At 39.2% G+C, this 25,505-nt stretch overlaps 2 protein-coding genes and 1 non-coding gene across 3 annotated transcripts; 1 reads left to right on the top strand and 2 right to left on the bottom strand.

Moving 5' to 3' along the window:
• Positions 1–1,814: 1,814 nt before the first annotated feature.
• On the bottom strand, positions 1,815–9,659 carry LOC113032634 (non-canonical poly(A) RNA polymerase PAPD7-like). The gene is made up of 12 exons (XM_026185647.1): positions 8,722–9,659; positions 8,490–8,613; positions 6,105–6,151; positions 5,252–5,372; positions 5,067–5,174; positions 4,830–4,958; positions 4,451–4,664; positions 4,010–4,136; positions 3,772–3,896; positions 3,467–3,651; positions 3,135–3,263; positions 1,815–3,001 (listed from the first exon to the last, which is right to left on the bottom strand). The coding sequence occupies exons 1-12, from the start codon at positions 9,414–9,416 to the stop codon at positions 2,540–2,542; spliced, it is 2,466 nt and encodes an 821-aa protein (XP_026041432.1). The 5' UTR covers positions 9,417–9,659; the 3' UTR covers positions 1,815–2,539.
• A 1,071-nt stretch (positions 9,660–10,730) lies between these two features.
• ice1 (KIAA0947-like (H. sapiens)) lies at positions 10,731–22,993 on the bottom strand. Its single transcript, XM_026185302.1, has 21 exons — positions 22,742–22,993; positions 22,328–22,463; positions 22,084–22,142; positions 20,908–21,019; positions 19,021–19,097; positions 18,743–18,780; positions 18,574–18,656; positions 18,363–18,439; positions 18,173–18,210; positions 17,981–18,063; positions 16,847–16,883; positions 16,650–16,706; positions 16,448–16,531; positions 15,987–16,336; positions 12,953–15,595; positions 12,486–12,648; positions 12,056–12,216; positions 11,784–11,974; positions 11,521–11,621; positions 11,327–11,425; positions 10,731–11,100 (listed from the first exon to the last, which is right to left on the bottom strand). The coding sequence occupies exons 1-21, from the start codon at positions 22,885–22,887 to the stop codon at positions 10,919–10,921; spliced, it is 4,917 nt and encodes a 1,638-aa protein (XP_026041087.1). The 5' UTR covers positions 22,888–22,993; the 3' UTR covers positions 10,731–10,918.
• A 400-nt stretch (positions 22,994–23,393) lies between these two features.
• Positions 23,394–23,465, top strand: trnae-cuc (transfer RNA glutamic acid (anticodon CUC)). The gene has a single exon. It is a non-coding gene; the product is annotated as a tRNA-Glu (tRNA).
• Positions 23,466–25,505: the final 2,040 nt, after the last annotated feature.

Raw genomic sequence — 25,505 nt, 5'->3', positions numbered from 1 at the left:
GGGGGCATCCTCGTTGCCCCCTTTTCCATTGCTTTAATTGAAATAAAATGACAGTTTCAGCCACTAACCCTCTAGTGATTAAACCTTTAGATGAACCACTTCATTGAAGCCCCTTCTTCCCATTTCCCTGCTGACAATCTGAAAGCTAATGACTCTGGAGCAGCTACACCAAGCAAATGATCCAGCAGTGCCCCCATGAGAGACTTCGTGGGATTACAATATACTTACATGATATTGAAACTATGAAAAAGGTTTTGATTGTTGTAGTATCTTTTGCACAGGTGACTGTGTTATGAAAAATGCCTCAACTACATGAAGAGTAGTGAGAATTACTTCTGCAGGAAAAATTGCATCAAAGCAATTGAGAGAAAAACTAAATTAGTGTGTTTCCTTGGACACAGTCACTTTTTTAGTCCACAAATTCTCTCTCTCACACACAAATGACTTTTGGAATTTTAAAATGTTTATTAAAAAAATAGAAAAATTGTATTTAAAAAAAAAAAAAAAAAAAAAGTCAGTTGTTTACACAATACAACCAGCCATTAAATGTACAGGAAGGAATGAGCTGGGGGGAGATTTGGTTCATGTAACAACCTAGATTATCGTTTAAACATATTGCTAAAAAGCTGCACTGGGGGGAGGAGAAAAAAAAAAAAAAAAAAAAAATAAATAAAAACCTGACAGCATCATGTGTCCATCAGTTTGGTACACGGCATGTTACAATAATCTGACTTTCGAAACACGAGACTTTAAGTGATTTTTACTCTTGCCTCAGCCAAAAGTCTTGTAACAATAAATCTCTGGTTTGCCAAGAACAAGTCGCTATGTAAACTTTAGCTGTGAAACTGTCTTTGAAATACTGACTTTAAAGATGGCAGAGGAAAACCTCTGGAAAAAATACAAGGCCCTCTTGCACAAATCAACTATTCTTATCAATTTAGGGGAAAAAAAAAAAAACAAAACCCACACACACCTCACGCACATGCTGCTCATGCTAACAATCACTGACTGCGATCGGAGTCTGCTCTCAGAGCTTACATCTACAAGCTGTATGGCAAAAATAAACGTCCAACAGTTTTGTTGCCACTGACAAAACACAAAAGGCTCTGACTATGTAACGGAGGAGGGTCAGATTTGGTCATTTAGAAAGGCAGTTACATTGTTGCTTTAACAGAATCAAAAAAGATATAAGGCAAGAAAACAAGCACTTTGCTGGTAATAAATAGCACCAACTTTTCTTGAACTAACAAGATATAACACTGCTAAAAAGGTGCATTTCCCCAACACAGCCCATCAAGAGGAAATACTAATGAAGAAAGCAAAAACAAACCCCCAAATTAAGTGATATGTTTAAAATGAGAACCAGTGGTGGGAGGAGCTATATTTGGACAGTTGGGAAAATTTCAAGTGATCATAAATCAATGGTAAATGACAATAGTTATGTGTTGGCATCATGGGATTTTTGGCACATTTCTCACATTACACCATAGCTCCCTCTTGTGTTGGAAAGCTGTAAACAGACAGTCCTAGGCCCTCAAATCCTATTGCACAGATCAATGTAGGCTAATATAAAAAGCAACCTTATAGTGGCGAGAACTCCCTTATTTAAAAAAAAAAAAAAAAAAGTGGAATAAATTAAAAACTGGTCAATATTGCACAGAAATGCAACAGACATAATATAAGGTGGCAATGTTTACAGTACAGAACAAAACAGAGGTGCTAATGTGTGTGGGAGGAGGAGACATTAGTGAGGGGAAAAGTTTTTAAAACACAACAACCACCCAATTAAAAAAAAAAAAAAAAAAAAAAAAAAAAAGGGAAGCAGACAACGGATGATGCCCAACACACACACAAAACACTTCGTACATTCAAACAAGTCATCACAGTTTGAGCACTTGCGATAAGGTCCATTTTTGTGCCGTCACACCAAAAACACTGTCAGCGTTGAGCTGCATAGGTAGAAAGGTAGTGCTTCGATCCAGAGTACAAGTTGTAGTAATAGCCCTAGCTGTAGGGGCTCTTCATGAAGAGTTCAGCTAATAGGGTGTTGCATTCACAAGATCAAATGAGCCCCCAAACCTGATGAGATGGGCCCCGACAAGAGTCAAAAGTTCAAGAGATGCCAGGCTCGATGAACCAGTTCAGTAAAATGGCACACGATGTTCAAAAAGGTCCGAGTTCCATGGAAACTCTACTTGACTTGAGCTGCTCAATAAACTAGGAAGTAACACTGATGAGAAGGTGAAGTCTGGAAAATCCTCAATCAAGTCTGTGCTGGTGTGCGTCACATTGAGAGAGGGGCTTCTGACTTCAGACAGATGTAACAAAATGAGTTCAGTCATGGATTTAAATTCAGTTTTCGGACAGGAAGTGTGTGGCATAGTAAACTGACTTGGGAATGCTAGCACGATAAGGTGCATTTTTGACAGCCTCCCATATCAAGATTTCAAAAAAAGAAAAGTATCATCACATGATCACTTTGATGGTTGTAGAGAGGCCTTCAGAAACCAGTTGGGACAAATACTGTAGGTGTATTCTTTCATCTGATTTGGTTCAAGGCAGGAAAATTGTCCTTCTTTTTGCGTCGACAGGCGTTACGGCCGTACTGCTGCTGGTTCCTGAAACCCGATGTAGCGTTATGAACTTGGGGAACAAATCTGCGCTGAGGACTGAAGTTAACGTGACTTTGGCCTTGGAGGTTACTGCACTGATTGTGCTTGAAGACAAGTTTGGGATGCTCCAGTGAACCGTGGGAATTGGATCCCATGGCATAAGAGCGGCTTTGCAGTCCTCCTACCTGAGGGTGGTGAAGTTGTTGTTGGTGGTGGTGGGGACTTAGGAGAGGGCTGGTAGAGTTCATGTATTGTGAGATTTGAGGGGTTTGTGGTGCGACTTGTGGCGAATGACGGTGCACAACGCCGATGGAAGGAGGAGTCTCGTGGTAGAAGCGGCAATCGGAGAGATGGGGGATGGCTATGTTTTCTGGGAGGGACATCTGGATCTGAAAAATTGTGGGGAAAAAAGAAAAAGATTGAATTTGGGATTCTTTTAAAGCATTAAAGGGCATTTGGAAAAAAAAAAAATTGGACTTTGCCTTTTGAAATATAAATGTCAGTATGAAGAAACAGACCGACCTGATGCATTGTGTGAATAAAGCCTGCTGGATGCGCAGTCCTCAGGTTAGTAGTCATCTGAAACATTGACTGGAAGGTCAGGGGATGGAATTGGACAGTAGTATTGGTGCCGTGAGGGGATTCAGATTCCTAGGAATGTCCATATACAAGTTAAGAAAGCCAGACTGACAAGAGAAAAACCTTAAACATTTGGACTATGATCAAGTTGTGATGGAACATTATAGCTGCTTTGTCTATGTGCTTTATCTTTACATATTTTGAATTGCCACCTTGTGTGCCAAAGTGGTTGTCAAATAATTTGGTAAAATGAAGAAAAGAATATTTGCCCTTACTATGTCACTTCCCGAAGAGGAAGAAGAGGAGAGCGAGCAAGCAGAGGATGACGACAAACGGTGATGGGGGCTGTTAACGAAAACTGGAGATGGTGACGGGGAGTCGGCACTGAGCGGGGAGGATGAGTCTCTTTGATCTCCACCCAGCATCAGCCTGGCCAGATCCTGTTCACAAGCCTCAACATCTAGGACCAAACAGATTACGGTTAGACTGCATTGGGTATATTTGACACATTTTCCTCTTTTCAGCAACATCAGTTATTGAAACTGAACTCCAGTTCATGTTACGCGAAGCAGGCACTAACCAGAAGTTGAAGACAACATTCTGTGGTTTCCCAGCTTGGCATACTGCTTGGCACCCCACTTCTGGATTGTCCAGTCCCTGTATTTCAGGACCTCTTGGCTGACTATGATGAGTCTTCCCAGAGTACTGCAACATAGAGAAAGTAAAATATGACTACTTAGAGAAACACTGTAAAGATTAAACTCATAAGGAAAGGTTACACTTTCCTTATGATTAGGAGGGGGTGGGTTGGCACAAACCTGTCACAGTCTTTGTTAGGGTATGCACGTGAAAGTGGAGAAACACTATGGTTTAGTACCATGTAGGCAAAGTCAAAAACCTGCTTGACTTGCAGAACCCCATATGAACTTCTGCCCACGTCGTTGCCTGTGAAGATCACAGACACACACGCACACACTCGATTAGTTGAGCATTACAAGACGGACTCTGACAGCATGACACATTTTGGCGTTCATATATCAAATGTTTTGGGATGTACAGCAATCATTTGCCTCCTCTGCACAACTTTTATTGTTACTGAACCCACAGGTGATTATACTGAAGCTCTTTAACATTTTTATTTCCCTTCACTTTGGATTGCCCTTCCAGCAGCCAATAAATACCTGTGTTTTTTTGCTTTTGCAGTAATGTCTTGTACAAATTCTATACACATTTGAACATTTTCTTTATTTTAGTCTGACCTGGTTGGACTGGATCTTCTATGCAGAGCAATGATGGTCTGTTTCCATTCTCCATTTCTTTGAGCATTTCCTCCTTGCACAGGTAGGCTCCTCCATTTTTCACTCTGATGGCGGTCTTAATGTAGTCGAAATCACGGCCGTACAGTGCAAAAAATTCAATCAGCAGGATGCCCAGGTTAATGTTGGGACGGCTCGTGTCTATCCGAGGGTGTAGCTGATTAGCAGGACATAAAGAACTTATTACCTTTGCTGTGTAACACGTTACATTTTAACAGCTTTTTGGTCAACTTTTACAAAATGTTTTTATTTTAAATAAACCAGAGTGTAGTTATTATCAACTCTGGAACTAATCACTTTGCTGATGAGCATCACTGTGTACCTGCAGGAAGCTGATGGCCATTAGTATAAGACTGTATGAGCTAATGCCTCCAGTGAAGACTTCATTCAATTCTCTCTGCAACAGGAACTGCTTCAAAACGAAGATTAAGGGTGGCAGAACGGGGTACTTCTACAAGAAAAAAAATAAAAATAAAACAAATTAGCAGAAAAACAAAACGATCATTTACACAAACTCATTTTTTTAAAAAGGGAAAAAAGTCCGTCGTTAAAGGCTTACTTTAAGGTAGCTTTTGATGAACTGTGCTGCTTTGACTGCAGTCTCTACATTAAAGCTGATGTCCACTCTGACCCGTGTTTCACAGTCTGTAAGCTTGATGATTGGCACCTAAGGAAATGTCAAGAATTAGTTCACAATTTGGCAATGCCAAAATTAAAAAGCCAGGATTCTCTCTCTCGACTTACTGTAGCTTTGTCAAGGAGTTTGATGGGATGTGAGCCGGACACATTGTGTTTTTTCAAGGCTTGCTCCAGTTCTTGCAGTGGAGGACGGTCCCACTTTCCGAACACCACCAGGTCAATGTCACTAAGGACGCAGCAGAATGAAAGCAACGCAATTTCAAACAGTTTCTTTACACGTCTCTCAGACACACACCAAATGGTAAAAATAAATTAAAAAAATAAAAAAATAATAGCTACAACAAGACAAAAGAGAAGTTACTGTAACCATGTTCTAGTCATAAAACTTCAATCTTATCTGCACAACAAAAAGGCTTTTGACTACATAACATATGTACAAATAATAAAGAAAGAAGCAGTGATCTCTGCCTGTTGGTTTGTGTACACATGTTAGAAAGACAGTTTTATTTCATAACCAATATTTAATTGTTCAGGCAGTTTAATTTTCATTGCTGAGCGAGTATTATGTGAATCCAATGAAAACAACCATTGCACAAAACAGATGCTGTATGTACTCACTCCAAAAATCACTTCATTTGCTAATGCGATACAATGTTTCCAAATAAGGCTGCTGAATATTTTAAACTCCTGCATATTTGCTGAAATGTCACTCCCCCTCAACACTCTTCATTTCTGTAACTCTCAGGACAAGACCTTGAGAAATACAATGCATACATAAAAAACTATAATAAACAGCATCTAGTTCAGTGTAAATTCTAGCAGAATGAACACTGAATGCAGTGTGGCATTTTAATACTGACAAAAAAAATGGTGCTCCTACTTCCTAAAAAGCAGCGCATTTTACAAGTACCCCGTGTAAGGTGAGAGTGTACGGCAACGGTAATGCAACAAATGTTACCTTGTTGGAAGATAAACTCCAGTGCTGAAGCTGCCAAATATCTCCACCTGCAGAGGACAACATAGGTTTGGTTTCAAGAGCCATAAGCATATCTGAGGTATTTGCTAGCTTGACCTTGATTTTGAGCTGACAATGTGGAACCTTAAAAAATAAAATAAAGACTTCAGTGTAGTTACAATTAAGGCCATACATGGCTGTTTTTCCCTTTATACACCACCACAGTGGGTTATTAAAAATAAAAAAGTAATTTTTGTTTAGTTTATTTATTTCAAGTGCTGAACTTAATTGGTAGCTGGTCATTGAATGTGAACATCATTAAACTGACAAACCAAAATCAACACATCAGAGAGATGGCAAAAAGTTTAGAAGAGGCCGAATCGACAGTCAAGCACGTCATTCAAAAAGAAAGACCAGCGCAGGCTGGGGATGACAGAGTTTGATGGCTAAGATAAAAAAATAAAATAAAAAAAACCAACTTCACAACATCTGAGTCCTCTCGAGGAGGCAAGTCTATCAACTGACAAGGTCAACAATCAAGAGAGACCTTCATGAATACAGAGGGTATGGAACAAGGCTCAAATCATACACTCGATAACATGGCAAAATTAGACTTGACCAAACAATATCTAAAGAAAAAAAAAAAAAAAAAGGCTGCTCACTTCAGGAAAAATTAATTCACGATTAACTTGTATAGAAAGATTGGAAGAGAAAAGTACCGTATGCAGAAGGGCAAACTGAAGCATTACACATCAGCTCACAAGCATGGTGGAAGCATCATCATGGCACCAGCATGTATGGCTGCCAATGGAACTGTCACTAGTGTTTACGGATGATTTAACTGCTGACAGAAGTAGCAGAAGTTCCCGTTTAGCAAGCTGTTATTTATAATTTTGGAGAAAAAAAAAAAAAAAAAAAAAAAAAAGATTTGCAAACTAAATTTGACCTTGCAATCTTTTTGTGTAGTTTTAAGCCATTTGGATAAATAAATATTCATTACTTAGCAGGTGTCTCTGAGTGTGCAACAATACAGTCTGGACACAGCTTGCCATCCAAGCCTGCTAGCATTAGGTGACAACTTTGTGCTCTACCATTCTGCAAATATGGCCAATTCTTGACTTAGTAAAAACAATAAAACTCAGTAAAAAAGTAAAGGCCAAGCCAGCTGCACTGCTATGTGGGGCAGCACATCCAAGAAGGTTTAACTCCAGTCTTACTTGAGCAGAACTCTAATATTTCTGAGTCTTTTACATAGCACTGATTCGCAGATATCTGTATCTGTGCTGCATCCACAGTTTATGTATCCAGCTTGTTGACCAGGCTTTCTACTGTTCTACATACAGTGTATGGTCAAAATACACTAATTTTATGTATTAGTCAAGATGTGCAATAAAACTATTGCCTCTGTAAATGTCTGGTTTCTAGAAAAGAAAAAAATAAAATAAAATCACCACCAGGGATAGGAGGAGTAACACAGAATGATCTTCAGAGAAAAGAAAGGAAAAGAATCCAATTCACAGTGAGGCCCAGTGGGATTTCTGTGGGCCAGGATTAGTTCAAAATGTTTATAATGTGAACCCCACCCCCTCAAAAAAAGAGCCATTTGTTACAGAGTGCACTCTGTTGGCAGTATACAACGGAAAATAATTTACTAATGTTACTTTGGGAATGCAGGCAATATGAATGAATGATTACATCTGGCCAAGTCTGTTTGGACATATAGCGTAAACGATGCTGCTGACTGCCTTCTGCATAAAGCAGGACACACAAATGTAGTAAAGTGCCAAACGTAATGACTGCTGAAACCATGAAAATCATAGGCCTGATTTATGCAGGGCATCACAAACAAAAACAAGCTGCATAATTATAACCATAAAAAAAATAAAATAAAATTACTGAATACACCAACAGCAAAGAAAAAAGAAATTGGATTCTCATAAAGTTAAGTGCAGGGCAAAAAGATGCCCTTTGTGACCAAGGCAGTAAAAAAACGCTTGATTGGGGTCATCGCTGTATTTCCTCAGGCTTACAAGTACCTACGTTTGAAATATCCCTTCTGTTCTAGCATGTGTCCGAACATTTGGATGCCAGACAAAGAGTGGGAGTAAAGGTTAGTTTTTTCCAAATATATCTGACTCGTGTGTTCAGTGTTACTCTGGAAGCAGGGAGGAGTACTCCTGAATTTAACAAGAATCTAACATCAGCTTGTCTCTTGATTAACTTTAAGAAGCTACTCTGATACTCATAAGTCAACATACTTGGCTTATGAGAGGGTTGGCAGCACATCACAAAAACAAAAGTATGTAAAACTGAGCATCCAAACCCCCACCCCATAGTTACCTGTCCAAAAGGTGTGCACAGGTAAACATCTATGCTGGTGACACTCACCTGTACTGTGGGCCACAAATCTTTGATAATCCCCTCTATTCTGTTCACTACATCCCTTCTCATTGACTCTTCTTCTGGTTTTGGTGACATGAAGCTGAAGAAGTCCATAATCTCTTCGTGAAGACTAAAAAGACGGAAATAAAGTGTAAACCAGAAGCACATCTATGGTGAAACACTGCATTTGGATAAAAGAAAAGTTTGTCCATACCCCCTCCTCCCTCCTTTTCCTTACCCATTGATGCCCTGGCTGTAGCGCCTGGTTTTCCACGGGCTACAATCAGAGTCTGGATGATGTCCATTGGAGTCGAAGCACAGGAGGGGGTTGATGCCGTGGAAAGTGTTGGCCCTGTTCAGGTGCTTCCTGCGGCTGGATGAATGTGTCTGATAGTGGTGCTTGTTCCCATGCTGATTTCTTATCCCAGGGGGGGTGTGGTCGGTAGATTGTGGCATGCTGCGCCAGTGTTGCTGAACAGTGTGAAAAGGGGTTAGAGGGTATTGCTGTCGGAGACTGTTCTCCTTCAACTCCTGCTTGCCGTAGTGCAAGAACTGGTTAGCCTCTTCTGTAACGCTCAAATTGTCGATGTGCAGGCAGGAACCAGAGGGCGAGGAACTCTCGGCCTCCGAGTCCAAAGAGGAGGAGGACGGCGACAACGAGCCCTTCCTCCGGACACTTCCCCTCTCCCCGCTGCCGTCTCGCTTCGACAGGTTCCCCAACACTACCATCGGTGGCGGTGCTACATTTCTGCAATACTCACCGCGTGAGTCCGTGGAGTTTGCGCTCTGCGCTGCAAAGTTACGTTGGTGTTGAAGGCGGCTGTCGATACCGGAGCCTGCTCCGAATTCCTGAGGGGTTCGCCAAATGTGCATCCACAGGGTACTGGCAGGTACCTTCTGCTCCGGCTGGATCCAAGCGGTCCTGGGATCCATTGGACTCAGAGTTTAACGGGAACCCCTCTTCTCTTCTTAAAATGGCAAGCAATGTAACAAATGAAACACACTGCAGTCAAGCAAACTAATAAATCCTACCGCGCTTATTCACTTATTATCCTCTCAGGGTTTCATGTCCGGAAACGGGTTTGGTTTTCCAAGCGGCTTCGCTAACTCCACTACCCTAGTAAAACAGCAATATGGCGCACCCAGTAGCATTCAGCATCTACGCATGTCTGAGGGATTTAAATCTTTGAACACACCCCTCAGCCCCGAGAGAGCGGTAAAGCTAACAATATACAAGCCTCACAGAACGGAAGCTGGTCCCTTGAAATTTTACTAAATTTAATTATTTTATTTTGACGCACTAAAAGTAAATGAAAAAGAAAGAAAATAATATGAGCTAATTATTATTTTCATTATTATTATTATTTCCAGTTAAGGCGTTCTTTCTGTTGTTGCTATTCTTAGATTTGGCACAAAGCATGCTTTTGTTTCTATTAAAATATTTCCCACTATCAACGACTAAAATAGTTTTGATTTTTAAAACTTCTACGATTATCTGCTCCTATCATAACAAATTGTATGGAGGTTAAAAAAAGAAGTCCTAATTCGTATGAGCTTGAACGTTATGATGAATGTAGCTATCGAGCGATTGTAGATTTTATTTTGATAGGCAGCCCCGGAAATGGCAGCTCTTACAAAATTTCCACATTTGATAAATCTGAACACCGGGTAAGATAAAACATGATTGTTGTAGTGGTTTAGTAGTCCTCGGGTGTTACTCTATTTTAATGAGTCCTGACGTTTGCAAAATAAACCTCACTGTTCATCAAACTGTGAACGTTTTACTTTTTTAGTTTCAAGATAATTTTTTATAAAAATAACAAGCTGATCCGATAGTATGCAGCATTCCCAATAGTTTTGAAGTATGTACACATCACTGAGAAGACCTAGGTTAACAGAGACTGCAGCAAATGAACACAACTTGGATCCAAATTTGGACATTTTAATTTGAAAACCGCCCCCCCCCCCCCCCCCAAAAAAAAACAATTAAATAATCTCTCAAGCATTTAACTGTACAACATATTTACTTTGGCAATCCTATTTTTCATGAATACAGACACTGATGCTACAACTGTAAACTTCAGCAGAAAAACATACACAGCAACACCACACATATACACACTGTACAGTACTTTACAGCATTAATCTGAGTATAACAGAAGTTATACCAGTACATTTGCTACAGGCAAAGTTTCAATTTAAAAAACAAAAACTGCTACAAAATTCAGAAATATAAACATTTTTATATAATTTTAGAGTAGAAGTGCACATAAAAAAATTAAAACAAAAAAGCAGTCTGCTGGACGTTTTAAAATTTTAGAACCACCAATTTATAACTGCTTGTGAGTCACCCAGTAAGTTTAAATCAGCGCCAATTTTTGCGTCTGTTTCCAAAAAAAAGGGGACAGACTGTCATGTCTGTGGATTTGTGCACTTTAGCTGTTGGCTTGTCTGCAAATAGAGGCTAGCTGGTTAATGCAGCTAGTGACAGCAGGAGGGACACTTTGAGATGTTTCTCCTCTCCATTCTGCAAGAGCTTCCAGGGCTTGTTTGGGGTTGCATGGAGACAGGTCATAGATGCAGTAGATGGCTGCTAATTGCACCTCCCATGGCACACCTGCACACATGTGACATAATATAATTAGAACTGTTACATGAAACCCTTCCTTTTAGCGGCAAATCAGCATGTGCTTAATGGCACAGAAAATACAGATAGGCAAATGTGCTTTAACATGTCTGAGACAGAGAAATATAAATCTTGCTTAAATCAACACTACACAAATTAAAGAGATACCATGTTAACAAAAACATTGTATTCCCTTCAGTATGCAATTATGTCCTACCTTCAGTTGGTCCGTGCCTACCAAATGTATTGATGACATTGGCAATAGTGACCACAGTAGAATTACACTTCTCCTTCAGCCCCAGCTGACCAAGGCATCCTATTACAAAAACAATTTAATTCATTTAATGTAATTTCCAACAAATCCCTCCAGCTTAAAGCTTGATAACCAAATAAATTTAGGAAACATCTGACCTATGAGTCTGAGCACAGTAGCAACAGCCACATCAGAGATGGGCTGTTGTTGCTGTCTTGGCTGTGTTACCCAACTGTTCATCAGTGGCCACAACTCCTTGCTGTCAAAGAAAATGAACAAGTTAAGCAGAAGCTATGTGCCTTCAGGAGCCATGTTGGACATGGCTTTTTACATCTTATTTGCAAGTCACATAAAAAACAAAAAACAAAACCCTCACATTATTATTATTATTACTACAAGACAGAAAAACAAAATAACATACCCTAGTAAATTATCATAGGTCCACTTCCACTTCTTGTTTGTACAAAGCAGGTGCAGTGCATAGACGTGTTCCCAAGCCTCGGCTCCAAGGTCCTCCCCGTACCGACTGTGTTTTGTGAAGGACAAATTTGATCCCGATCTGATCTCAGAAAGTGTTCTGGAGATCAGCTCGTCAATGTCACAGGGAGGAGTCTGTAGTGATATGGGAAGAATAAGTTTAAGAGGGCACACACTACTTGATTTAAAGAATGCATACTCGTAATCAAAAAATACCTTGTTCCAGCCAAGAAATGCTAAAAGGCAGCTGAGAAGCTCTTCTGATGCTCTTAGTTTGGTGACGGCATGAATGGCCTGGGACAGAGAACTGGTGTGTGTGAGAAGGTTGGGCCATGTTGTCACCATAAATAAAATCAGCTTCGCAGAATCTGGAAAATCTGCAAAAAGGATGAAATAAAGAAAATAATAGCAATATTGACTACAAATAAGCTTAAGTAATACATCACAACGAGTAGAGGTAGTTCTTTAACTTTAGCTTTCCATGCCGTCACTATGTTTTCCAGTTAAACAACACCAAAAATCAAATTAGCTATCACGTATACAAGTTCTCTTAAACTGTCATTAGAATTATTTTTAAATAAAACCATGTTAGTGTAGAAAAGCTGTGTAAAGCTTTTATAAATATGGAACAACATAAAATGCTCACTTTCTATTAGGAGGCTGTAGGCCAGGACACGAGCCTTTTCCACATCTCTCCTCTGCCTACAGAGCCCAGTGTAGACTCTGCAGAGGGCCTGCACATAGTTTCGACTCAGGTCCATTTTCCCAGCTTTCAGTTTGTTCAGGATGGCCACAATCATGTCATCTGCCTAAAGTGTAAACCAAGAGAGACAGAAAAATGTCAAATTACACACAAAGAACCTTCTTACTAGTCAGACATTTTGATGAGAGGCAGATGTGAACTAATTGCTTAATTTTGCTGACATGAAACTACCTTCATACTCGTATGTGGCAAAATTTACAAACAGGAAGGAGGTAATACATTTACTGACAAAAGGGTTATTAAAAAGCATTGTAGCAGTAGAGTGCGATTGTTTTATTTTCAGCCCAGTAGATCCTCCAACCAGAAATTAAAAGATAAAAAAATGTAAGAACAATAAACAGTCTACTAACTGAGTTGCTCTGGCAAACTTCAGCGATGACCTCCTTCTCCTCATCTCTTAAGACAGGCTTTTTGGGAAGGTTACCAACATGCAGATGGCTCCGGATCACAGGCAGCAGATCAAAGCACTGGTCTTCAATTTTCCTTAAAGAGTTAACTATAAGATTTTTCTGTGGATGTTCTACAGATTTCAGGGGTGAAGAGGTTGTCTCAGTTTTCGGCTGTTCTAGTGTCGGATTCTGGGCTGATGAGGTGTCGTCTCCACTTTTTGAAGAGGAGGCAAGCACCTGATTGCGAGTCACACCAGCAGCCTGATCAAGCCTGAGACATTTACTGCTTTTAGGCTGCAGCATACCGATGGCAGGCCTTTTTTCTCCCCTCACTTCAGTCTTTGTGAAGGCCGTTGAAGTGGAGTTTATAGTTTTAAAGCTAGACTTCTGACTGTCGGTTGTCGGTAATGTTCTGCCCTCGGATGAGCAAATGTTGAGATTGACATTGCCTCTAAGAATGCTCAGAGTACGAGCCCGGGCAGAGAGCTCTGGATACATGGTGTCGAGAAATCTCATGGAATTCTCCTGAGATGGCGTCGTTGAGGATGATGAAGGAGAAGAACTCACTGCTGTCAAAGGCAGGCGACCAGGGACTGGCACAGCATGTTTAGGCGTGGCAGAGCCGAACTGAAGTGGTGATGAGGGGACTCCATTTAGAGGGAGTGGGCTGTTTGTGGATAAAGAACTCAGCTGATGACGGTTCGGTGTTCTGTTAGTCTGAGTAGGTGAAGTAGGAGATTCAATTCCATCCATGGGTGAAGGAAATAATAGTTTCCCAATAGCCTGCCTTGGGTTGATAGATCTGTTCGCCTTCGGAGGAGTCTTCAAAGGGGTAAGGAGACGAGGAAGTGGAGGACCCATTTCGCCGCGAACATTGCTTATGCACTCTGGAGCCTGAGCTTCAGCTGAACTTTCTCCTGAGGTAGTTTTTTCCTCTCTTATTAGATTTTCAGGCTCTACCGTTTGCAAGTCCAAAGATTTATCTTTTCCTTCTGTGGCAGGATTCTGAATTAATGGAGTAGTATCACCTCCATTCATTTCATCCTGAGCCTGGTCTTCATTAGTAGCACTTTTGGTGACACCTTGTTCCTCTAAACTGAAAGAAGGCGATTGTATGTTTGTTGAAATAATTTCTGTCTGAACATCAGCATCCAATATTCCTGGGTTTGGCTGAGTGTCCAAAGATGCCAGCTTTACAGTGGGCAAAAGACATGAGGGACTCAACTGCCTGCAAAGAGAATGTCTATCTTCTTTTGAAGCTTTACAGTTTACAGTATTTGTCTCTGGGGAATCAGGCATCGTCTCCAATGACGTACTACTACTGGTGTGTACTTTGTGCTGAGGAAGATCTTCAACAGTAGCTTTTTCAATGTCACATTCTTTCTCTAAATATGGAAAAGGAATTGGTTTGTTTGTTGAGACATGGTCTATGTTAACATCAACGTTCAATTTTCCAGGATGACTATCCAAAGCCTGCAGCTTTATAGAGGCTAAAAGGCAGGAAGGACTCACTCGCTTGCAAAGAGAATGTGCACTTTCTTTCAAAGATTCACAGTTTATAGTATTTGTTTCTTGGAAGCTGGTAACTATTTCTATGTCAGCATCCTTTTTTCTAAAAGGTTCAACATTTGCGTGGCCAGATTCCTGATCAGCACCGGACTGGTCGTTTTCCTTCTTTAACAACGCAGATGTAGGGGGTGGAGGTATATTATTACAGGTTGATAATGCAGGCAAAGCTGCCACATCATCTTCTGCAGTCCTCTGTGCATTCCCATCCTCCTTCCCAAGAAGTTTGATGCTTTCATCAACTTCCAATTTCTCTTCAAGATGTTCATTAGAGACAGCAGTGATGCTGTCACTGCTGCCTGATGAACTTTGAGTATGTTCAGGTATATCAGAGTCCTTGCAGCCAGACCGTGTACTGTCCTGAAGTTTAAAAGAATCCAGAGTATTTTTTTCAATGTCTGAACTATTTTGTGTAGCTGCAGCCACGATGCCTTCCATAGAGTCACTTATTAGGGCTGACTCTCCACCATCAGGAGCAACTGTTTTGTTATCAGTAATGTCACTAGGGCTCATGTCAACATCCATGCTTGTTACAGTCTCTGAGAGATCACTATTTGCATCTTCTAAGGCATTTTCATTTTTAGAGATTCTACTGATGCCAGGATTACAGGATAGAAGTGTACTTTCAGTAGGTAATGGCACAGCCTCAATCAATCCTGTAAAACTTGATGTGGAAAACGACGATGATGGTGGTGATAACTGTGCAGATGATGGCTCCTGTTCAATCAGCATGTCGTTTTGAGGACGTATTCCTCTCACATCTGTAGCGATTTTGTCAATAACTTTAGGAATGTCACCAAACTTGGTTGGTTCAAAGTCCTTTTCATTGGAAATTTCCCCCTCTCGCTCGTCTGCGACTACCGACAAGTCTGCATTCTCCTCCATTTGAAGTGCAGCTGATTTTGGATTCCTTTGACTTGATGGTGAGGTTGCAATGTGTAAGGTCTGCTCTTGTTTAAGAGCAGGCCGGTCCTCACAGGGTTTAGAATGACTTTCATTTTCTCGAACCTCCATTTTCATGGATTCCACCTCAGTGTTCTGAAGGAAACAAGAAAGCAAGAATGTAATTTAAAAGATATTATATTTATCATGACCTAAGAATAACAAGGTTTATCAAAGAGTAATCTTTCTAAGGTATTTGATTTTAAATAGTTAATCTTACAGGTTTTATCAGCTGATGACAATTCTAATTAAAAGGTATGTGCAGCCACTACAGCTTTGAAACCTTTTAAGATACCAAGAAGGACTTCAACTAGTGTCTGACCATACACACGTTTCTCAAAAACAAACTTTCACATTATATTAAAGACTTTCCTTTAAACTACTGCAGTAAACAGAACACTGTGTAAAGCCATAAACAGGAAAATCAGCACTTTGATCAACAAGCAACAACAAAAGCCGTTCATATTAGATCTAACCAAATTCTCACCAAATCTGGAAGTGGTGAAATACTGGGAGGCATGGGCTTAAACAATCTGATAATCTCTTCAACAGATAATGTGTCCATCTCCGTAGATGACTCAGCAGTTTTGCGTGCCTTAGGTGATCGCTTGCTCGTTTTTGGAGTGCCTGCCTGCTTTCTTTCACCAGAGCACTGAAGAGATGCTTTGTGCTTGATGGCATCCTGTGCGCGAGGAGACTGGTTTAATGGCGTACAAGTTGCTTTCGCTGGAATGTGGAAACTGTGGGGTTCACTGATCTTCGGAGAACCAAACGGGGACATTTTACTCAAATGAGAGTGCAGTGTGGCTTGTGGAGAGGAAGGAGGAACTCTGGACTCTGAAATTAAAAGAATAAAAGAAGATATTGTGTATGTAGAGGTGTAGAATTGTTAAATAAAAGAAAAACAAACTGAAAAGACCGTATATGCTGTTATGTTACAAACAATACCGTGAAAGTGCAACTGGTTTACAGACGACTCCTGCTCTGGGTCTACACATGCCCACAAGTTCTCTAGCAACATCCAGAACTTTTCTGCAACACACGATAAAACATAATTGCAATTACAATGTAAAAATCAGGCCGCTTTGGGGGTTGGTGTATGCACGCAGCTTTTCAAATGAAATCACAAAATCTGTAAACAGCTGCATACCTTTGTCAATTTTAGGCTCTGCAGGCGCACTTGCTTGAGTTGTTGTGCTCCTGTATTCTTGAGAGATAATTCAGATATTGTTTAAAAACAGATTTTAAGTCAGGAAATGGATGCTGTTAAAAATTAAACAGACAATATTATTGTTTCCTTTAATGCTGAAAATATTATCGTTAATAATTTTCATTGTTGATTTTTACCTTTGTTCCTTTCCCTTTCCAGTTTCATCAGTCTCACCTACAAAACAGAAACGAAATTATACACAGATAATGGTCGGATCCTATTCCAGAAAGCAGGCTTAGCTAGCAAACTTGAGTATTCTGATCCAGAAAGCCAGTGAACTTCAACTCTTACCAGGGTAACAGACTGAACTTAACCTGCTGCTGGCAGGTTTTCTATAGCAAACTCTGATTTCTCTTTGACTCTCCTTTTCCTGCTGCGTCTGAACCAGCTGACTAACACCCTGATTCATTTCAAAGCACAGAACACTGTACTTAATATGAGCGCTTTTACAATCATCCAGTCTTCCATATACAAGGATGGAGACAGCAATTATATCACTGATTTATAATCAGCTCAGAATAAAATGTAGTCTCCATCCACTGTGTGGCTCTAATGCAGCAGGATGACCTGGATGACAGAGAACCTTCAGAGACATATTGCCGTAATCTAATGCAGTAATGCAGCTGTCTCTGCTCCAGAGTTTTGGCTATGTGGATAACCATCATGGTCGGCATTGACATATGCTCCTGGTGCGACCTAGATCTCGGCTCAAGACCAGAGGTGACCGCAGAGACCAAGACCAAGACCAGAGCGCATTCGCCGCTGTCGCACCCTACCTCTGGAATAACCTCCCCTTAGCTATTCGGGCGTCTGATTCAATTCAATCTTTTAAATCTCAATTAAAAACTTATTTGTTTAGCCTTGCTTTCCCCGTCTCCTAGAGCCCACATTTTTACTGTACTGGAACTTATCTTTATCACTTTGTTAATGTTTATAATGTTTTAACCTTCAGCATTGTGTGTGGACTTTACTGGTGCCTACTATGCCTGGTGTATTATTGGTTAGTTATGTCACCCGCCTGTTAGTATATTTTATTTGTATTTTGTGCTTTATATTTGTATTTATTATTGCTCTTAACTCATTCTGTGAAGCACTTTGGCATACCTGTGGTTTTTTAAATGTGCTATATAAATAAAATTGTATTGTATTGTATCGTATTGTATTGTATATGTTCATGAAAATTGAAAACTCAGAGCTGTCGAACCTGTACTCTGGTCTATCATACTAGAAAATATTTTACTCCATAACATTTGTAAAGGGCTTTACTGCACCTGTAGATCGTTGATACTTTTCTCTAGTATGGTCTTCTCTTTGGTCAGTTGGGAAATTTTATGCTTCTGTTGGCAAACTGAATCTAAAAAAAAATATCAAAGAAATCACAGCTTAGATAGCAAACAAACACATAAAAGACTCAGAACTTATTAACAGCAACAAAATATTTAGTAAAATTTGATTTTAAATACCTTCAAGAATTCTGATTTTACTTTCAAGGCTGTCCTTTCTGTTGATGAGAAAACAACATGGAACCTTTTTTCAGTGCAATTCATTTTAAAAGCTTTGCTCAAAAAAAAAAAGAAAAAAAAAAGAAGAAGAAGAAGATGAACCTCAAACTGTGACTAATCATATATTTCAACAGCTCGTGCAAATTCTTACGTGCTTGTCATCTTGGCGTTTTCATCCATGAGTTTTTCAGCTTGCTCTGCTTGTGCCTGAGACTTCTGCAAGGATGTCTAAACAAGTGACATTTTTTTATGAGTTTTAGCAGATTTATGTAAAGCTACTGTGAATGCTAGCTGCATTTTTGTAAATTATGATATTAAACTAAGGTCAAACAATTCATTTGGAGAGCATTCCTTTAGTTTACCTGAGATATCAGCAAATCGTTTTCCACCACAGCCTTTTCTCTTTTCAGCTGTGCATTTTCAAGTGTTTGTTTGTCTGCCAAATCTAAGAAAGACAATTTAGGACAAATTCAATCAATTACAATTACAAGTCTTCCCTGGTACAAATCACACCATGCAAATGCAAAGTACCTTTAACATTTTTTAGCTGGTCTTCAAGCTTTTTGTTCCTGATGAAAATGGAAAATGCCAGTTAGCATTTTAGAATGATAACAACATTAATAATAATGATAATACTGTTGTAGCGCTTATCAAATCCAGTGTCACAAAGTGCTTTACCAAAAAACAAAACAAAAATAAACAAAGAAAAAAAATCCCTTCAAAATGAAAGAAGATTAATAAAAACTAACAATTCCAAAGCAAAAAACATTATTTGTACTGTTATGACCAAGACTAGATCCAGTACATACTCTGCTATTGTCTCGCTTTTTTCCACCTTCAGTTTTTCCACCTCTTCAGATAGTTGTTCATACACCTTAAGAGCACTCTGTAAAAAAATAAATAATTTGTGAATAATCAGCAAAGGCCAGAAACTAATGAAATATTATGAGTGTGAATTATTTGGTGTGTAGGGCTGTTCAATTAATCGAATTTTAATCACGATTACGATCTGGGCTTTCAACCATCATTAAAAATGACTGAGCCGATTATTAGCCCCTCCCTCATGCTTTACTCTCGCGCTGCTCCGTGTGGCAAATCCAGCGCACCTCTCTGATTTCGAACACGCGTCACAACAATTAAGAGCAGCGGTCCCCAACCCCCGGGCCTTGGACCGGTACCGGTCCGTGAGTCGTTTGGTACCGGGCCGCAAGAGTTGAGGCTCAGGTGTGAAATGTATGGTTTTCAGGGTTTTTATCGGTTTTCAGCGTTATTTTGTTATCGTTTTGATTGTTAACTCGGTTTTCCTGGGTCTTTTCACGTGTGTTATGAATAAATCTTTTTTTCGGTACCGGTACTAGTTTTATTTTGTTGCATTTATCCGCGACACCTTAAAGGCCGGTCCGTGAAAATATTGTCGGGCATAAACCAGTCTGTGGCGCAAAAAAGGTTGGAGACCGCTGATTAAGAGGACCCGAGGGAAGCTCAGAAAGCTAAGCAGAAGTTATTTGGAGAGGAGAGTGACTGCCGTTGGTTGAAAAGAGAGGTAAAAAAAAAAACTTCAGTGGTGTTGCACACTATTTTATATTATTTTTTAAAGTCATTATTCAATACATTGTTATTGTTAACCCTTTAAAGCCGGTCAGAGCAGCACGTTCCGTTTTGTGTAACTATTTTTAAATCCCTGTAGAACCTGAACCACGTAAGCTAGCGCAATATTTTTTTTTGCATATGAAACCAGAGGAGTTGTACTTACATCTTATGCCATCAGCTTGTCCTCGGTCACGGTTTCCTTCCACATAAAGCTTTGCAAAAACTGCATAAAAAGCGCTTGCAGCAACAAAAACATAATATTCCAGAAACACGCTTTGCTGATCCGATTACCTGTTCATACCACTTCCCACAGTGAAACAGACGTCAGCGCGAACTATCGCATGTCCGCCATTTCCTGCCCGAAACCGGAAGTGACGTCATTTTCGCGGAAAATGTAGTTTTTTACTTGTAGGCCTTAAAAGCCTATACTGGTGTTTTTATAAGTCATGTTTGACTTTTCTGAATAGTTTCTGGGATGCTTAGAACTCTAATTGCACTGCTGGAAATAGTTTATTTTGATGCACATGCTGTTTTCTTTGCAAATTTGCATCATAGGATTGTTTTTTTGTTTTTCCTGCAGTATATAAAAATTGGTGTATCTCCAAAATAAAACTATGAAGACACTCAAAATAAATTTCCTGTTGTTGTAAACTATTTTTTGCAATTTTTTTGTATTTAAAGTTTTGAGGGATAAATCTCTTAAATTTCTCCAAGTAGAAATATATGTAAAAAAAAAACAAAAATGATTTTCAATTTTTTTGTAGTTTATTGCACTTTTTTTGCAATTAATGTACTATGGACTTAATACATACATATTATTAAAATATGGGCTATAACAGTTGTATAGCAACTTGAAATGCTCCCACAAATGGCACTACAACATGTAAAAAAATAATATAAGCTCTGGCGGACTTGGTTCTATAGTAGGTCTTAAAGGGTTAAATAAATATCGTCAAATAATCGAGATCTCAATTTCAGTGAAAATAATTGTGATTATCATTTTTGCCATAATCGAGCAGCCCTATTGGTGTGAAAACAGTATTAAGAGTCAGACATATGATTACAGGTTAGGACATTTCATAAGATTGTAAAGTGTAACCGCTTACTTTCTTTTCTTCCAGTTCTGCTTGCACCGATTCATAATCAGCCGTCTTTTTCTCCAGAGTAACCAGTCGGATCTGAAGCTCTTCCAGCTGCTGCTGAAGCCTGATTGTGTCACTGCACATAACAAGTTGAGAACATGGATCCATGTGTTAAACCAATTGAATGTAGCAAAAGAACAAAAAACAACCCCAAAAACATTTTATGTTTTATTAAGTCTACAAATTTTCATAAAGTAACAATGTCCTGAAAGTGAATGGATATTGTTCATGAAAGCTTAGTTCAAAGATAAGAAGTTTTTATATACAGTCACACCATTTATCAAGGTGTCTAAGTGAGAGGATCACCGTCTTAATTATCTGAGTAACACGGGCATAGAAAGTTTTACTTAAACCGAGACTTCATCTTTTTTTGGCTTCTCTCTTTAGCAGTTGCCACAGATGATCACCTGCTTCCATAGCATCCTCCTCTGTCACACCAAACCACTTCATGTCCTCGATCACTACATCCAGCAAACTTTGTTGCGGTCTTGCTCTTTTCCACCTGCCTGGAAACTTCATCTTCAACATTCTTTGTCTAATATATCCACTCTCTCTCTTTTCCATGTCTTTGCATCATCAGCAGTGCCAGTCATACCTTATAGCAGATCTCACTACCATATTGCAAATGCCTCCTTTCATTCTAGCTGCGATCATTCTGTCATCTCCACCCACTCAATCCTGCCTGCATTCTTTTCTTCATTGTCTGTTGCTTTGGATGATTGACATCAAACATTAAAACTCATCCTTTTTCCTAGTCTACTCCTTGCAGTTTCTCTCAATGTCTCTCATTCACACAAATGTATTCTACTTTATTTGTACAGACTTTCATTCCTCTTCTCTCCATCCTATATTCACAAACAAACAATGCTTTGCGAAATGGCTTTAAAACTTATTTTAAAAAAATCAAGTAAATGTATAGTCACTTACGAACATCAGTTCCATTAGAAAGCACATAGGGAGAAACTTTGGACAAATTATTGTAATTTCAGCTAGTTTGCTTGTAGCTGATGACAGCCGCCATGTTTCAGAGCAAATCAAAACACACGAGTTTTGCTTGTATGCTGAATACCGCAACTACGACCTGTTCACGTCTCAACGTAAGACATATTACCAAGGCAATAACCGCCCGTTGGTACTTACTCTGAAACCGCTATCTTCTGTTTTAGTGCCAGGAATGAAGACACATATTCAGCCAGACTCTGACGAAAGACAACAAAACAAACAGGGGACATCACAGTTAGTAAATACTTATCAACACGTTAACTCCACAAGATAAAAACACATTAAATCGCTCCATAATGTTTAAGATCTGGATCGAAAAGATGATGTAAAGCACTGTAACTGATTTCTCGGTAACAAAAAAGCCCCCCAAAACATCACCGACCTGCTGCAAAACAGAGCAGTTTTGACAGTTTCCAGTCGTCGCGTCCGCGGCGATTGCCAACGCTTTGGACTGATTCTCCCCTGGCATCATAGTAAGAAAAATCCCACCGATACCCAGGCAGCCTTTACGTTTTATTCTGAAAACGGAAAACTTTCATATCTTAGTGTCACAAATTCCACGAAGGCTCCTCTATATTCAAAACAACTTCACATTTTCGCGTCTCCCACGTTGACCAAGGACCCAAGCGAAGGACCCCTTTAGCGGTAGCTTTGCAAAATGCCTGTCGCCGTGAAATATAAGATTTCTAACTAATAAGTTCAGAGCATAATCATATTATATTCATAAGTTACGTATTGAATTGAATATCGGTAACGCGTACGTACGAAATTAAAATAATTTTTACCGCTTCCTTACCGTGATGCCTCCTGTTGTTCAAGTTTTTTCTTCAGGCATTTCAGTCTCGTTTTCGTCAAAATAAATTTGTTTGTGTAAGTATCAGGAACGAACGAGGCCAGAGTAACCGTTTCCTGTAGTTTTAACATGATATAGTTATATAACATGATATAGTCTGTTTTAAATGTTTTTTGTTGTTGTAGTGTTTGCCAAGATTTGCGAAGCCCGAAAAAACTATTTTCACTCTGTCAAACCCACTGTCAATAAAGTGGCGACATCTGCTGGACAAATTCTACATATTGGCTTCGTGTGTTTAAATTTGAAAAAGAAGTTAACACTCAATATTTACGTGTATGTGTATTATGTGTATATTTTTCCATGAATTATCCGTGTAACTACTGAGCTACTTAAAATATAGTTCACAGCCTGCGTATTGAATTCCGTTTTCATGATAATAATGTCACGGAATATTGGTCACGTGATTTTTTTTGTCCTGCGTAATGTCCACGTGTTGACTCTGAATGTTATTAAGGTGGAAGAACTGTAATTTGTTAGGTAGTCAGACTGTTTTGTCTTCAAAGCCCTACAAAACACAAATAACAGTAAACCTTTATAACAATTGAGGGGGGATGTAAAGCTATTTCATTATTCAGGTTCTCAACGTTGATATCACTCCCTGGTGGTCTAGTGGTTAGGATTCGGCGCTCTCACCGCCGCGGCCCGGGTTCGATTCCCGGTCAGGGAACTCAGCTTTTTCTTTCGTCCCTGTATAGCTTCCCAAAATCGTTGCAACACATTAAACTACACTTACAGTAAAGAACAAGGAGTTGACTGGTTGTCAAGTTATAACACAGAGAAGCTGGGATTTACTCCATTTCCCATTTCCTACCAAGTCCAAGAGCACTGTTACTCTGCTAACAGTACTTCAGCTAAATAGTTGCCTATTCTTCAAAAATCTAATATAAAGAATATTTAGCGTCATATTAAAATATTAATCAATACCCCAAACCCATTTACTGACACAGAACGTTGCACTCACTCCATTTTCATTTACAAATACAAAGTTGCAACATAAAAAATGCATGTTACCCACCAATGTCAAGCACCATATATCACATATTTTGACATTATATTATTATTAGTTAGCAGATATAGTCAGCAGAGGGTGCTATTGTACTAATAACAGTTGTCGCACTGCTCTCGCTCCTTCTCAAACCCACACACTAAACCAGTACTTTTGTTAGGTATCATAATTTCAATTTTCTTTTAAAAAATACCACTTTGGAGTTCAGTGTTAATGTCATATGTTTTAATAAATGAAGATTTCTAGTTGGTGTTCTCCTTCTTGAAAGTTCTATCAATTTCAACATAAGAAGAAACACCTGAAGACACCGTTGTAAATGCCATCATGATGGAAAGACCCTCTGACTGAACCTTCTGAGTTGCCTCAAGGCAAAGGAGCCACACTCTTCAAACAGATGCAGTCAAACAGAGACAGTGACTGTCTATGACATACAATCTCTGCTGTTAATAAATTTGTCTCAGTCAACTCTTGTTTAAATCCACAGGAAGCTGTCTGAACCCTATCTTGAATACACAAAACAAAACAAAACTGCTCCATCGTCTTAATCCCTTCCTACTTGTGAGGTTGAATTTTGTCCTTTTATTTTTTTTCCTCTGAAGTTGCTGCGGTTGATGTAAATGGAAATACATATTTTTGCACTGAGGTCACAAATATTTTTGGTAACCTAATTACTAAGTTAAGTTAAAGGTCCTTCAACAGTAAAGCAGTTATGTGAGTTAAAGATCCGATCTCACTTGTGTCTCTTTTCTTCACATTGGCATGCACCAATAAAACGGTTCTGCATCACATAAAACCTTGCAGACATTTGCCTGTGAAAAAAAGGCCCACTGAAACTATGGTCTATATTTATTTAGTATTTCAGTGTCTAGGCACACATTTTCTTTGCCTGGAGCGAGCCAATGACTTTAAAAAATGACTCTTTACTTTCTACATGATTTCTTCCTACTTTTAACACTCTTCATATTTCCTTCTTCACTGTCCAGCTGAAGGTCCTTGTAACGGTGCCCCAGGGATTATGACAATGGTTATTTTGTTTTGGGCATCTGTGTCTCCTTGACTTGTTGAGAAATGAGAAAAGAGCAAAGCCCAGATACAGTATGTCATAGGTGTTGAAATGGCTAATACCACATTGGCATTACTGTTAGCCTGTGTTCTGGCTTACATGCAGCACTCTGTTGAATCCTGAGAACTAGATCTCAGGATTAGCTCTCTGCTTGCTGTTCTATAAATCTAATCATGCAATATTTCTTTTGAGCGTTGTTATAGTACATAATCTGTTGAAAAGGGTTCAAAAGAACTCCTAAATATCAAGCAGTCACAGAGTCAACAGATGGATGCCCAGTTATACCCTCATCGCCTGCTGTTAGGAAATGCAAGGTAGGGCGTTAGCAAGACCTTATCTTGGAGTATTATATGAATAAACTGTAAATTAGCAATACTGTACTGACAAGAGTAATACTTTCATTTATTTCTAGATGATTTTAATAAGCCCAGGAAGGATAGTTACAGATAGCATTAGCATTAAAAGAATATCCAGTAACTGAAAATTAAAATGTTTTCTGTAGCCAGTCCATTGAATTTGAACTTACTGGCATGTAAAAGTAAAAGTAAAGTAAATAGTTGTAAATAATTAAATATAGTTCATTAAAGTTCTATTAAAATCAGTTTGATGTGCTTTGTGCATATCAAGCTAATCTTTTT

Source organism: Astatotilapia calliptera, chromosome 11, assembly GCF_900246225.1.
Source record: "Astatotilapia calliptera chromosome 11, fAstCal1.2, whole genome shotgun sequence".
Lineage (NCBI taxonomy): Eukaryota > Metazoa > Chordata > Actinopteri > Cichliformes > Cichlidae > Astatotilapia > Astatotilapia calliptera.
The sequence above is the reverse complement of the archived record's forward strand: the minus strand, read 5'-3'. Positions and strand labels throughout refer to the sequence as shown.